A 15,551-nucleotide genomic window follows, 5' to 3' on the forward strand; every position below is an offset into this window, starting at 1 on the left:
CCTGGAAACTGCTGTAATTCCTGCACCGTTCACCTGATTTGGATGTAAATCTATAGAATATCGGACTGCGCTCCAAAGGACTTTTCAATCAGTCAATGTGTTTTATTCACCCATCAATGGCAGAGCGATGTTTCGGCTCATACATGAGCTTTTCTCAAGCTTGAGAATAAAACACGTTGACTCATTAAAGTCCTTTGGAGCGCAGTCTGATTTTTGTTTTATACAAGTGGGTAAGCACCTATTGCCAGACTTTATTCAAATTATATATAATTTTTTAGTACAGACCAAAAGTTTGGACACAGCTTCTCATTCAAAGAGTTTTCTTTATTTTCATGACTATGACAATTGTAGATTCGCACTGAAGGCATCAAAACTATGAATTATCACATGTGGAATTATATACATAACAAAAAGTGTGAAACTGACAATATGTCATATTCTAGGTTCTTCACAGTAGCCGCCTTTTGCTTTGATTACTGCTTTGCACACTCTTGGCATTCTCTTGATGAGCTTCCAGAGGTAGTCACCTGAAATGGTCTTCACTTCACAGGTGTGCCCTGTCAGGTGTAATAAGTGGGATTTCTTGCCTTATAAATGGGGTTGGGACCATCAGTTGCGTTGTGGAGAAGTCAGGTGGATACACAGCTGATAGTCCTACTGAATAGACTGTTAGAATTTGTATTATGGCAAGAAAAAAGCAGCTAAGTAAAGAGAAACGAGTGGCCATCATTACTGTAAGAAATGAAGGTCAGTCAGTCCGAAAAATTGGGAAAACTTTGAAAGTGTCCCCAAGTGCAGTCACAAAAACCATCAAGCGCTACAAAGAAACTGGCTCACATGCGGACCGCCCCAGGAAAGGAAGACCAAGAGTCACCTCTGCTGCGGAGGATAAGTTCATCCGAGTCACCAGCCTCAGAAATCGCAGGTTAACAGCAGCTCAGATTAGAGACCAGGTCAATGCCACCCAGAGTTCTAGCAGCAGACACATCTCTAGAACAACTGTTAGGAGGAGACTGTGTGAATCAGGCCTTCATGGTAGAAGATCTGCTAGGAAACCACTGCTAAGGACGGGCAACAAGCAGAAGAGACTTTTTTGGGCTAAAGAACACAAGGAATGGACATTAGACCAGTGGAAATCTGTGCTTTGGTCTGATGAGTCCAAATTTGAGATCTTTGGTTCCAACCACCGTGTCTTTGTGCGACGCAGAAAAGGTGAACGGATGGACTCTACATGCCTGGTTCCCACCGTGAAGCATGGAGGAGGAGGTGTGATGGTGTGGGGGGGGGGCTTTGCTGGGGACACTGTTGGGGATTTATTCAGAATTGAAGGCATACTGAACCAGCATGGCTACCACAGCATCTTGCAGCGGCATGCTATTCCATCCGGTTTGCGTTTAGTTGGACCATCATTTATTTTTCAACAGGACAATGACCCCAAACACACCTCCAGGCTGTGTAAGGGCTATTTGACCATGAAGGAGAGTGATGGGGTGCTGCGCCAGATGACCTGGCCTCCACAGTCACCGGACCTGAACCCAATCGAGATGGTTTGGGGTGAGCTGGACCGCAGAGTGAAGGCAAAAGGGCCAACAAGTGCTAAGCATCTCTGGGAACTCCTTCAAGACTGTTGGAAGACCATTTCAGGTGACTACCTCTGGAAGCTCATCAAGAGAATGCCAAGAGTGTGCAAAGCAGTAATCAAAGCAAAAGGTGGCTACTGTGAAGAACCTAGAATATGACACATTTTCAGTTGTTTCACACTTGTTTGTTATGTATATAATTCCACATGTGATAATTCATAGTTTTGATGCCTTCAGTGTGAATCTACAATTGTCATAGTCATGAAAATAAAGAAAACTCTTTGAATGAGAAGCTGTGTCCAAACTTTTGGTCTGTACTGTGTGTGTGTATATACTGTATATTACATGGGTCAGGGTTATCTATGGACAGATGTATAGGAGACCTGTCCCCCAGCACTGGGACATAAGCTATCCCACTCTATAATCGGTGGTGGTCTGCGGCTGCGATGCACAGGATTGGGGGTAGCAGCGATCCTGGTGATAGGAGGGGGCAGGGGCATAGCTATAGGGAGGGCAGAGGTAGCAGTTGCTATCGGGCCCAGGAGCCTGAGGGGGCCCAAAGACCCTTGTGCTGCATAAGAAGACACACAAAGCACTGAGGGAAGGGGGGCCCAAGGCTAACTCTTGCACCAGGGCCCATGAGCCGTTGGTTACGCCCCTGGGAGGGGGCACCTGTTAGTTGATCTGACAGCCTGGGGCGTTGTGTAGACTCCAGCACGGTCTTGGTGAGCGTCCTGTGAGAATGCCATGGACTGTTACAGGACTCCGGCCTTATTCACACAGCTGGTGTTCAGATGGTGATTTCCATCATCCATTGGGAGTCAAAACCAGGTCCAAACACAGAACAGGGGCAGATCTTTCCCTTATACCTGATCTCTGTGGAGGCTCCAGTCCTGGTTTTGGATCACAATCTCTGATGGAAATCACTGACCAAACACTGAAGTGTTAATTTGGTCTAAAGGACTGACCTACCTGTGGCCCCTGGGTTCTGCTTCATCCAGTAACTCGGGTTACGCAGACACCATTTTTCTTCTGTGGATTGTTTTCTGCTTTATCAGGCGCTGCCTCTGACGCCACCAGATGTAAGGCGGCTATCCTGAATGTCCGTGTTTGACCGTTTAAACAGGCTGGCATAATAAATAAGCTAGCCCCTCACCCGCAGACTGCTGTTTGGGGGGGGGGGGGGGGTTCTGCACTGATGAGGGGTGGGAGGCCTAGGTCAGGATTTGGTGGGTTCTAGAACTTCTTATGGAGACTTGTAGGACATGCCTCCTGTACTTGGGGAGACTTGTAGGACATGCCTCCTGGACTTGGGGAGACTTGGAGGACATGCATACTGGACTTGGGGAGACTTGGAGGACATGCATACTGGACTTGGGGAGACTTGGAGGGCATGCATACTGGACTTGGGGAGACTTGGAGGGCATGCATACTGGACTTGGGGAGACTTGTAGGACATGCCTCCTGGACTTGGGGAGACTTGTAGGACATGCCTCCTGGACTTGGGGAGACTTGTAGGACATGCCTCCTGGACTTGGGGAGACTTGTAGGACATGCCTCCTGGACTTGGAGGACATGCCTCCTGGACTTGGGGAGACTTGGAGGACATGCCTACTAGACTTGGGGAGACTTGGAGGACATGCCTACTGGACTTGGGGAGACTTGGAGGACATGCCTCCTGGACTTGGGGAGACTTGGAGGACATGCCTCCTGGACTTGGGGAGACTTGGAGGACATGCATACTGGACTTGGGGAGACTTGGAGGGCATGCATACTGTACTTGTAGGACATGCATACTGGACTTGGGGAGACTTGTAGGACATGCCTCCTGTACTTGGGAAGACTTGTAGGACATGCATACTGTACTTGTAGGACATGCATACTGGACTTGGGGAGACTTGTAGGACATGCCTCCTGGACTTGGGGAGACTTGGAGGACATGCCTCCTGGACTTGGGGAGACTTGTAGGACATGCATACTGTACTTGTAGGACATGCATACTGGACTTGGGGAGACTTGTAGGACATGCCTCCTGGACTTGGGGAGACTTGGAGGACATGCCTCCTGGACTTGGGGAGACTTGGAGGACATGCCTCCTGGACTTGGGGAGACTTGGAGGACATGCCTCCTGGACTTGGGGAGACTTGGAGGACATGCCTCCTGGACTTGGGGAGACTTGGAGGACATGCCTCCTGGACTTGGGGAGACTTGGAGGACATGCCTCCTGGACTTGGGGAGACTTGGAGGACATGCCTCCTGGACTTGGGGAGACTTGGAGGACATGCCTCCTGGACTTGGGGAGACTTGGAGGACATGCCTCCTGGACTTGGGGAGACTTGGAGGACATGCATACTGGACTTGGGGAGACTTGGAGGACATGCCTCCTGGACTTGGGGAGACTTGGAGGACATGCCTCCTGGACTTGGGGAGACTTGGAGGACATGCCTCCTGGACTTGGGGAGACTTGGAGGACATGCCTCCTGGACTTGGGGAGACTTGGAGGACATGCCTCCTGGACTTGGGGAGACTTGTAGGACATGCATACTGTACTTGTAGGACATGCATACTGGACTTGGGGAGACTTGTAGGACATGCCTCCTGGACTTGGGGAGACTTGGAGGACATGCCTCCTGGACTTGGGGAGACTTGGAGGACATGCCTCCTGGACTTGGGGAGACTTGGAGGACATGCCTCCTGGACTTGGGGAGACTTGTAGGACATGCATACTGTACTTGTAGGACATGCATACTGGACTTGGGGAGACTTGTAGGACATGCCTCCTGGACTTGGGGAGACTTGGAGGACATGCCTCCTGGACTTGGGGAGACTTGGAGGACATGCCTCCTGGACTTGGGGAGACTTGGAGGACATGCCTCCTGGACTTGGGGAGACTTGTAGGACATGCATACTGTACTTGTAGGACATGCATACTGGACTTGGGGAGACTTGTAGGACATGCCTCCTGGACTTGGGGAGACTTGGAGGACATGCCTCCTGGACTTGGGAGACTTGGAGGACATGCCTCCTGGACTTGGGGGAGACTTGGAGGACATGCCTCCTGGACTTGGGGAGACTTGGAGGACATGCCTCCTGGACTTGGGGAGACTTGGAGGACATGCCTCCTGGACTTGGGGAGACTTGGAGGACATGCCTCCTGGACTTGGGGAGACTTGGAGGACATGCCTCCTGGACTTGGGGAGACTTGGAGGACATGCCTCCTGGACTTGGGGAGACTTGGAGGACATGCCTCCTGGACTTGGGGAGACTTGGAGGACATGCCTCCTGGACTTGGGGAGACTTGGAGGACATGCCTCCTGGACTTGGGGAGACTTGGAGGACATGCCTCCTGGACTTGGGGAGACTTGGAGGACATGCATACTGGACTTGGGGAGACTTGGAGGGCATGCATACTGTACTTGTAGGACATGCATACTGGACTTGGGGAGACTTGTAGGACATGCCTCCTGGACTTGGGGAGACTTGGAGGACATGCCTCCTGGACTTGGGGAGACTTGTAGGACATGCCTCCTGGACTTGGGGAGACTTGGAGGACATGCCTCCTGGACTTGGGGAGACTTGGAGGACATGCCTCCTGGACTTGGGAGACTTGGAGGACATGCCTCCTGGACTTGGGGAGACTTGGAGGACATGCCTCCTGGACTTGGGGAGACTTGGAGGACATGCCTCCTGGACTTGGGGAGACTTGGAGGACATGCCTCCTGGACTTGGGGAGACTTGGAGGACATGCCTCCTGGACTTGGGGAGACTTGGAGGACATGCATACTGGACTTGGGGAGACTTGGAGGGCATGCATACTGTACTTGTAGGACATGCATACTGGACTTGGGGAGACTTGTAGGACATGCCTCCTGTACTTGGGAAGACTTGTAGGACATGCATACTGTACTTGTAGGACATGCATACTGGACTTGGGGAGACTTGGAGGACATGCCTCCTGGACTTGGGGAGACTTGGAGGACATGCCTCCTGGACTTGGGGAGACTTGGAGGACATGCCTCCTGGACTTGGGGAGACTTGTAGGACATGCCTCCTGTACTTGGGAAGACTTGTAGGACATGCATACTGTACTTGTAGGACATGCATACTGGACTTGGGGAGACTTGTAGGACATGCCTCCTGGACTTGGGGAGACTTGGAGGACATGCCTCCTGGACTTGGGGAGACTTGGAGGACATGCCTCCTGGACTTGGGGAGACTTGTAGGACATGCCTCCTGGACTTGGGGAGACTTGGAGGACATGCCTCCTGGACTTGGAGAGACTTGGAGGACATGCATACTGGACTTGGGGAGACTTGGAGGGCATGCATACTGTACTTGTGAAGACTTGTAGGACATGCATACTGTACTTGTAGGACATGCATACTGGACTTGGGGAGACTTGGAGGGCATGCATACTGGACTTGGGGAGACTTGGAGGGCATGCATACTGGACTTGGGGAGACGGAGGGCATGCATGCTGGACTTGGGGAGACTTGGAGGGCATGCATGCTGGACTTGGGGAGACTTGGAGGGCATGCATGCTGGACTTGGGGAGACTTGGAGGGCATGCATGCTGGACTTGGGGAGACTTGGAAGACATGCATACTGTACTTGGAGGGCATGCCTACTGGACTTGGGGAGACTTGGAGGGCATGCCTACTGGACTTGGGGAGACTTGGAGGGCATGCCTACTGGACTTGGGGAGACTTGGAGGGCATGCCTACTGGACTTGGGGAGACTTGGAGGGCATGCCTACTGGACTTGGGGAGACTTGGAGGGCATGCCTACTGGACTTGGAGGGCATGCCTACTGGACTTGGAGGGCATGCCTACTGGACTTGGAGGGCATGCCTACTGGACTTGGAGGGCATGCCGTAATATGCCCACATTGTGCCTCCCTCCCCCCCAGTAATATGTCCACATTGTGCCTCCCTCCCCCCCAGTAATATGTCCACATTGTGCCTCCCTCCCCCCCAGTAATATGTCCACATTGTGCCTCCCTCCCCCCCAGTAATATGCCCACATTGTGCCTCCCTCCCCCCCAGTAATATGTCCACATTGTGCCTCCCTCCCCCCCAGTAATATGTCCACATTGTGCCTCCCTCCCCCCCAGTAATATGTCCACATTGTGCCTCCCCCCCCCCAGTAATATGCCCACATTGTGCCTCCCTCCCCCCAGTAATATGCCCACATTGTGCCTCCCTCCCCCCAGTAATATGTCCACATTGTGCCTCCCCCCCCCAGTAATATGTCCACATTGTGCCTCCCTCCCCTCCCCCAGTAATATGTCCACATTGTGCCTCCCTCCCCCAGTAATATGCCCACATTGTGCCGCCCTCCCCCAGTAATATGCCCACATTGTGCCCCTCACAGAATGGGAAAAATATAAACGCCACATACTTACCTTGTTCCAAGCCGCAGGACATCGGCTGCTCTAGTCTGTGAAGGAGGCGGAGCTGAAGTTGACTGCCAGCCCCGCCCCCGCACAGACCAGGGGGAGGAATGATGGCGCAGGGGGCCGATGCCGGTGACGGCTCACTGCTTCATTATGGCAACTGTCTCTGCTTCCTATAGACGCAGGGACAGCTGCCAGAAAGCGGGACATGCCTCCCCCGGAAATCCGGGACTGTCCTGCCGGATCAGGGATGGTTGGGAGGTATGCTGGTGGCATTAGAGGCGGAGCTTGTTAAGAGCTCATTTACATATTTATTCCCAGAATTCCAAAGCCTCCTCACGCTGATTAAGTCAGAGATGGTACCCCCCCCTTCCTTGCATTACTTATGAAATGCTCAGGTCCCATATGGCGGCACACCCTACAGGCCTCTGTGGTCGGCACTAGGGTCTACTGGCCAGGAATTGGTCACTTGTGATGGTGACCAGCATAGAAACCATGTCTAAGGAGGATAGACGGGAATGTAATGGTTTGGTTGGGCCACCTAGACAGTCGCCTAGTTGGTCGCTGGGACGTGCAATGGGGTGCTTGGACATTATGGTAGGATTGGAGTAGATGGAAGTGAATTTATATGGAACCACTAGAGAAGTCTCCTGAAGCCATCTTTCTTCAGACCCCCATCATGCAAGGTCCAGCGTGATTTCAGATGAGCCCCAGCCTTTTAGTGCATATCTCACGATTGCAGCCCGTACCCTGAGAACAGGAGGAGCCTTACTCTTCCTAAATGAGGACTGAGGACCGCGATGGCTTTCCTAAAAAGGTGAGGAAACTAGTATAGCCCCAGAGTGGAAGGCGAAGTCCGGGGCCTGCAGTATCGGGGAAAGGTCTGCACATGGCTCAGGGCATGCAGGTAACGTCTACGCCTCCGTACACCTGACTTGTGACGCGGTCTGGACAGCAGACAACACTTCATCTTACTGCTCCTTTAAGTCTGTTACTGTAGAGCGTCAGTGATGCCGAGTCCTGGTTTAACGTGTCATAACTAATTCATAATTCACCTAGGGTAATGATTAATCCATGGGTGTCTGCTGTCTCCACATCTGTCAAGAAAGGGGAAACTATGGTAAGTGGCAAGTGTCTATGGCTGACTACACCAGCCTCCTCATCTGTTCATGTGCATGAAGCTCAACCTCTGGGAGACCAAGCGGTGGCAGATCGGATTCCTCTGAACCCCAGACAGATGTTTCTTTTAGTGTCCAGTAAAGCGATGACTTTCTGGGAACTTCCTTGAGATAAAATCTAGGTTTCTATAGCTTTACTGAAATCTGCCTCCTGACTTGTGTACTCGGCAGCTCTTGACTTGAATTCTTGAATAATCCTGTCCAAGTTTTTAAGCCTCATTTATAAAGTCTTATTTCTAGTTCTGTCACCAACTATCCCAATCTGTCTTGTGAACAGGGGAGAAAATGTCAGCGGTGGACCTGAATGACGGAGACACGACCGAGAGGTAAATGCCTTGATGTGTAATAGAGGCTTAATGCAGGATTTAGTGGTGGTCTCTGTGCGTAGGAGATACGGATGATCCTCTATTCCTTACTGCAGCTTTGTGGATCTATCGGAGAGTGATGAAACCGTACAAGAAAAGGAGCAGCTGCTGCAGGAATGTCAAACAGAGCAAGTCCAAATGCAGTCTGAACAGGAACCCGACCCATCTCAGGATATCACATGTGACTACGAAACAGAAGGGTCACAGAGGAATGAAGGACTGGCATACAGAGAAGAAAAGCAATCGCAAGAACCCAAGGAGCCAGGCAAGGACACTGGTTATCGGGAGACTCCAGAAACCATCACCAAAGACGGACAGATAAACTCTCCAGAAGATGACTACTCGAATACAGTTCCCTATACACCAGGTGAGATGTTGGGACCACAAGAAGATGCTGAATATGACAACGGGATGCTTGGAGAAGCAAACCAGGAAACCCAAACAGAAGGTGATGGTTATGGAAGTCCACAAGAGACACCAAGTGGGGGATCCCAAGATGAAGCTGTGGAAGAACACAATGCAACTCTCTCCAATAAACCAGAACCTCACGTCAGTCAAGATGACAAAGGGGGATCCATGGCATCTAAAAAGTTTAAAGAAGGAAACTTCCAAGAGACTACGTCCCAGATGGAAAGTGCAGCTGTCCACACAGAAGAAGCCATGGGGGATTTGCAAGAAGTTAAAGCAAAGAAAGAACTACATGACAATCAAACCGATAAAGGGATAGATGAAGAATCTCTGGACAGAAAAGGCACATCTCCTGATGATCATTTGGAAGAACAGAAGATGACCGAGCATGAAAGAGACCAGGAGCAGACTGGGAGAACCAGGGACAACATGTCTGACTGCACGTGTGAGGAACAGCCAGTGGAACCACTGCAGCTGAAAACTGAGGGTGAGTAGATGTATCCTCCACAAAACGATTCATCTCAGATATATTGTGCCCAAATTGCCCTGGTGACTGAGGATGGTTTTTACAGGCCAGAAGTTGTCATGTACTTGCCTATCTGCACTCCTGTGGCAAGTGCAGCCTCTCTAATGCAGCCTGACCAGTGTCTCCCCATTACCATGACACTGGGACTGATCGGGCCTATTGGGGAGCAGGGACACCAGGCGTCGTGTGCTTCCTGTCGTGGGTTATTTAAACAAGCAACTGCTAGCCACAGGTGCCTGTGATTGGTCTCCCTGCCCCATAAGCGTTGTTCTATGCTCTCTGGGTTCTAGATTTGACCTCCTGCCTGTTGATGACCTTGCCTCTGTCTGCTGACCTGGTTTCTGACTTTCTCTCCTGGTGCTGACCCTGTCTATTTTACGCTCGTTTTTGGTTTTGACTTGGGCTTGTTTTTTGCTCTTTGATTCATATTTGGCTCTAGTCATTCTTGCCTGGGTCTGACCTGGTCTGTCTGCCGCCCCCCGATTAGGTCCTTTGCAATTAACCAGGTTCAGGTCCATAGGCCAGTAGGATGATCTGCTATTAATGGCTGCCATCAAGTAGGTAGGGACAGTGGTGTGGGTGGAATTTAGGGCTGCACTGTTCTTCTTTGTGTTTTTTTTTAAACTAAACCAGTTGCTATTAACCCTGCAAAGCCTGCGTCATTGAGACGGCACAAAGTCCTTATTCCAGTCTCCAAATATACCAATAATCCAAATTTAATCCCAGCAATCCTTTAGATTGCATATTCTTGTGCCTGGTGCCACTTCAGACTCTCTTGCACCTGACTACCATTTAAAGCCAGTCTTCCTTCTAAAATACTACCTAGCAGGGGTCTGCAGCCTGGGGGCCACATGTGGCCCATAATGCCATTCTGTGCAGCTCCCAACCATCTGGATACAAAAGGCCCGTCTCCGTGCGACTGCTCACGTGTAATTCCCATGTCAGGAGTAGCACATGGGGCAGGAGCGGAGAGGGGTCAATAGGAATGGAGTCCTATGTGGCCCTTTGTTCAATATATCCCTTGAGCCATCTGGCACTCCATAATGGAGCATGTGCGTTAGAGGTGGCTATACATGCAAGCGACTCGCTCCACTGTAGGTTTTATGGGAGTTCTGAAATGCTGTTTCCACAACCCCCCAATCTTTAATGTAGAGTGCCACACATGTATGATCCCCTCCTTGGAAAGCTGATTGGCGTGAGGAGGGGGTCCCACTTTTCTGATGGTTGGGAGCCCTGCAAGTGGAACTCACATTTGTCATGAATGTTGTATTGTGGCCATTGCGAGTTTTGACAATGTGGCTCTTGGCACAACAAGGGTTGTACAATCTGTTATCTAGGATGCTGTGGCTGATCCTCTGTATACTAAGGGCTGGAGTCTTCTCCTTTACTAGGCAGTGACTGGTCGCAATCTCTGTGGACGTCAAAGGTTAATGGTGTGGTCACTTTGAGAATGGAGAAAGCTGGACCAGCAGCTATGTCTCCAGTCACAGTGCCACAGTTCTTCTCGGACATGGTCAAGAAGCATGGACAGAAGGTGGCACTATATGCCAGGATGGCCAATGAGTGGAAGGGGGTGACTTATTCTCAATATGAGCAGCAAAGCCGAACCATGGCCAAAGCTTTTCTGAAGGTAAGACCAAAACTGCAGTTTCCCTCTAAAGATGTGCCTTAAATCTGTTATATTACTGTTAGAGTGAATTTGCATATGGCCGATTTGAGTAAGAAAATGTGTTCCACGCATCTGAATGAGGTTGATTTAGTGGGAAGCACGTGGATTTCTACAAGCCCCAAAGTCTGATCTCTCAGTAAGAAGCACTTCCTGGGTTTATAGTCTTGAAGAACCGCTATAGGCCAGCCTGGACTCTTCTGTCAGTCATTTTACTCTTCATATACAACGCTTGGTTGACCATTGTTTAGTCCATCTTGGTTTCCAGGCTGCTTTGAGCTTTAATCTCCGCAGTCCACCTATGTTTTCCATAGTTGGGGCCTATTTACATGACCATATTTTGAGGTCTTTGTGCAGAATGGACAGCACACTAAGGGATGCTATTCCCACCATTTTTTTTATCTGTGCCAGAAGCTCATGGCAGGTCTTGTCTTTGGCAGTGTCTCATGGAACACTGACCTGGAGACCATAGTCTCTATTGGTCATCAGGTCCATGTCCTACACAGATATGCCAAAGTCAAAGCCATACTAAAAATAATGTGTCCAGTATGGACGTGTGAATAACCAGTTACTGAACATAATCCATTACTTGTGTCTACAAAACGTCAGACGCTCCAGCAGGAATTTCATTCTTCCCTAATTTGGGAATAGTTGGTTTGTGGACAATCTTTCTTTTCTTACAGTTGGGCTTGGAGCGGTTTCATGCAGTTCTGATCCTTGGGTCTAACTCTCCGGAGTGGTTTATGGCAGACATTGCCGCGATACTGGCTGGGTAAGGAGATATTGTGATGCTATTAGAACTGTCTGGTAGCTGATATCTAATGCTTCTGCCTCGTTTCCTTCAGGGGTTTGGCCGTTGGCATTGATCCATTATCCAATGCGTCATTTTGCCTTAAGGTGGCGCTGGATTCCCAGGCTCAGATAGTGCTTGTAGATGACCACAACCAACTGGAGAAGATCCTGAAGGTGATGTCTGTGGGTGCATGGACTATACAATTGTAGAACTGATACTGCAAGTATCTTTATGCATAGACCTAGTTAGTGGTGAGCTAAGTTTTGAGAAATTAGATTTGGACGATTTGCCGAACTTCGTCAAGATATTTTATACGTTCTGAATTTAATTTGTCATGAATTACAATAAATCGGGTATACCCAGGCCCCTCTGCCTAATCATATTCATCCCACTTGGTGGACCAATCTCAGTGTGAAGGCTTGGAACTTGGAGAGCTGGGCCATGTGCATTCCGTTCTAGTGCACCCACATTCACAGGTCATCCGTTCTGTAGGTACTGTGCTGTCAGTATTACAGGTGTCATTTATCACCGTCTACATCCCTGTACAGGGCACCAAGATTCATGGCTAATCCCTTCTGTTAAACAAAAAGAAAAGCCTACAGCAGCCTTCAGTAAAGCAAAAATCCTGAGGGCACCCTGCAGGAGCTGTGTCCAAATGGCTCCTTAACCCTCTGGCATTGAGGCCTATTTTTATTTTTGCGTGTTGGATTTTTCCTCCCCACATTCCAATAACCATAACTTTATTTTTCCATACATACTTATAAGTAGGGATGAGCGAATCATGTCACGGTCCTGACTGACAGGGACTAGAAGATCGAGGAGACTGGCTGCACGTGACTGACCAGTCTCTTTGGTTTCACCTTTCTGTGTTGTTGCTGGGGATGACCTCTTGTCTCAGGTGTAGCTTAAGTGGTCATTCCTTCTCCTCGATTTAGTCTTGCCTCACCCATCATGCTATGCGGTTGACAGCTCCTTGTTTGTGGAAGTCCTGGTGTTGGTTCTGAGTTCCTGCTCGTCTTCCTACTTCTGGAAGTTCAGTGTTTTGTTTCTTCTTTGTTGTTTTCCCCTACCTCCCGATATTAGGCCTGAGGGTCTCCTATTCCTTCATCTGGGGAGGAATAGGCCATCTGTGTCCTGACACTATCTGCAGGGCCCTGTTAGGGTGAGATTGGGCTTAAGTTCCAGCGTATGAACATTCCTACCATCAAGGTCTGGTTATACTGATGGCAGTCAGGGCTCGGCGTAGGGACTCACTAGGTGTGACCATTTCCCTTCCACTAGGTTCAAGGCCTAATACCTTTTCCCTTCTGTGTTCAGTGTGGAGTGTATTTACTGAAACATCCGAAATCTATTCGCATAAAACTTTGTTCCAATACTGTACGGAGCAGGAGCTCTGTACAGTACTAGAATGTATGGGGTCCGATGAGCTGAAGGTATTGCTTCGAGAAGTCTCTCCTTCAGGTAATGACTTTATAAATTGTACTGTAATTTTATTTATTTTTTTCCAGAACTCTGGTTCGGTTTCAAGGTATCACTTGGAACCGAACTCCAGTTCGGGAAATGGTTTTTTACAATACAAATTTCTGAAGTTATTATGCGAAGTTAGTCTAGTGAGACTTCGTAATAACGTCGGCTCTTCAGAGCCAATACAGTCTAATACTGTACGAAGTTTTATGCGAATCTGCTTCGGATGTTCAGATATTTTATTATGCTGCAATACCAAATTATTATTTTTTATTGCTTATATAATATGTAAACTTGTGAAAGCATTTTAGGGCTGATCAGGATCCCGATCCGTCTTAGGGCCCTTTCACACTTGCGTTGTCCGGATCCGGCGTGTACTCCATTTGCCGGAATTACATGCTGGATCCGGAAAAACGCAAGTGTACTGAAAGCATTTGAAGACGGATCCGTCTTCAAAATGCGTTCAGTGTTACTATGGCAGCCAGGACGCTATTAACGTCCTGGTTGCCATAGTAGGAGCGGGGGAGCGGTATACTTACAGTCCGCGCGGCTCCCGGGGCGCTCCAGAATGACATCAGAGCGCCCCATGCGCATGGATGACGTGCCATGCGATCACGTCATCCATGCGCGTGGGGCGCCCTGACGTCACAATGAAGCGCCCCGGGAGCCGCACGGACCGTAAGTATACTGCTCCCCGCTACACTTTACCATGGCTGCCAGGACTTTAGCGTCCCGGCAGCCATGGTAACCATTCAGAAAAAGCTAAACGTCGGATCCGGTAATGCGCCGAAACGACGTTTAGCTTAAGGCCAGATCCGGATTAATGCCTTTCAATGGGCATTCATTCCGGATCCGGCCTTGTGGCAAGTGTTGGCCGGAGCAAAAAGCACAGCATGCTGCGGCATTTTCTCCGGCCAAAAAACGTTCCGGTCCTGAACTGAAGACATCCTGATGCATCCTGAACGGATTTCACTCCATTCAGAATGCATTAGGATAAAACTGATCAGGATTCTTCCGGCATAGAGCCCCGACGACGGAACTCTATGCCGGAACAGAACGGTCATACGGACAAACTGATCCATTACGATTTTTTTGTTTCACATTTTTTACCAGTCTGCGCAGACCGGAAGGATGGATCCAGCATTCCGGTATTTTGAATGCCGGATCCGGCACTAATACATTCCTATGTAAAAAAACATAAAAAATTCAGGCAAGTCTTCAGTTTTTTTTGGGCTGCAGATGAAACGGTAGCGCGCTGAAGACGTCCTGATGCCTCCTAAGCGGATCGCTCTCCATTCAGAATGCATGGGGACAAAACTGATCCGTTCTCTTCCGGATTTGAGCCCCTAGGCCGGACTCAACACCGGAAAAGAAAAACACAAGTGTGAAAGTGCCGTTAGGGGCCTAGTACATTCTGAGTTGTGGTATGGAAAAAGACCTGGCAGGCCTGGGTGGCTTCAGCAGCATCCAGGTTGTCATGGTAACCGATCAGAGCCCTGCGATTTCACTGTGGGGGTTCCAATCGGAAGGCAGAGGGAACAGCATTCCTCTGCCCTCATTCATAGGTGCCATGACCAGCGTTGACTGCAGAACCTGAGGGCTTAAATGACAGGGGTGGCGCAATTGCCGCTTCCTGTTAGTGCGGGCGGGTCGGCTGTATGATTTATGGGCAGGCCCGTTTCATACATCCCCCTGAGGCATTGACATAACTGTCATAACGCACAAAGGGGTTAATGACACAAAATAAAGAAATGGAAGTAGCACTAATATAGTGGATAGAAATGTTATTGTAATACATGGTTTGAGTCCCTTCTGTTGGCCGTAGAATGACCGCGTCAGGATTGCAGGTCACAGCCATCAGGTCTAATCTATGGCCATGGACTTAACCGTGCAGTGCGCCAAGATTCAAGTAGAACCCCATGACAGTGGGGAGGGTGGCAGCAGTAACGGGGACAATAGTGCCCCATGAGTGGGGAGGGTGGCAGCAGTAACAGGGACAATAGTGCCCCATGACGGTGGGGAGGGTGGCAGGAACAGTGACCATAGTGCCCCATGACGGTGGGGAGGGTGGCAGCAGGAACAGTGACCATAGTGGCCCCGCGAGTGAGGATGGTGGCAGGAACAGTGACCATAGTGGCCCCATGAGTGAGGAGGGTGGCAGCAGTAACAGGGACAAT

The 15,551-nt window shown here is 49.9% G+C and overlaps 2 protein-coding genes across 2 annotated transcripts in view; one reads left to right on the forward strand and one right to left on the reverse strand.

Moving 5' to 3' along the window:
• Nucleotides 1–3,223: 3,223 nt before the first annotated feature.
• On the reverse strand, nucleotides 3,224–5,872 carry LOC122924264 (extensin-2-like). Its single transcript, XM_044275202.1, has one exon. It carries the CDS (start codon nucleotides 5,870–5,872, stop codon nucleotides 3,224–3,226), a length of 2,649 nt encoding a protein of 882 aa, XP_044131137.1.
• A 2,565-nt stretch (nucleotides 5,873–8,437) lies between these two features.
• Nucleotides 8,438–15,551, forward strand: part of LOC122924265 (long-chain-fatty-acid--CoA ligase ACSBG2-like) — a 58,500-nt gene continuing 51,386 nt past the window's right edge. Inside the window, exons 1-5 of the mRNA XM_044275203.1 lie at nucleotides 8,438–8,478; nucleotides 8,574–9,412; nucleotides 10,843–11,081; nucleotides 11,801–11,889; nucleotides 11,963–12,083. Coding sequence (XP_044131138.1) covers nucleotides 8,438–8,478; nucleotides 8,574–9,412; nucleotides 10,843–11,081; nucleotides 11,801–11,889; nucleotides 11,963–12,083 — 1,329 coding nt within the window. The remainder of the gene's footprint in view (nucleotides 8,479–8,573; nucleotides 9,413–10,842; nucleotides 11,082–11,800; nucleotides 11,890–11,962; nucleotides 12,084–15,551) is intronic.

The sequence above is a fragment of the Bufo gargarizans genome, unplaced genomic scaffold (assembly GCF_014858855.1).
Source record: "Bufo gargarizans isolate SCDJY-AF-19 unplaced genomic scaffold, ASM1485885v1 original_scaffold_968_pilon, whole genome shotgun sequence".
In the NCBI taxonomy this organism is placed as follows: domain Eukaryota; kingdom Metazoa; phylum Chordata; class Amphibia; order Anura; family Bufonidae; genus Bufo; species Bufo gargarizans.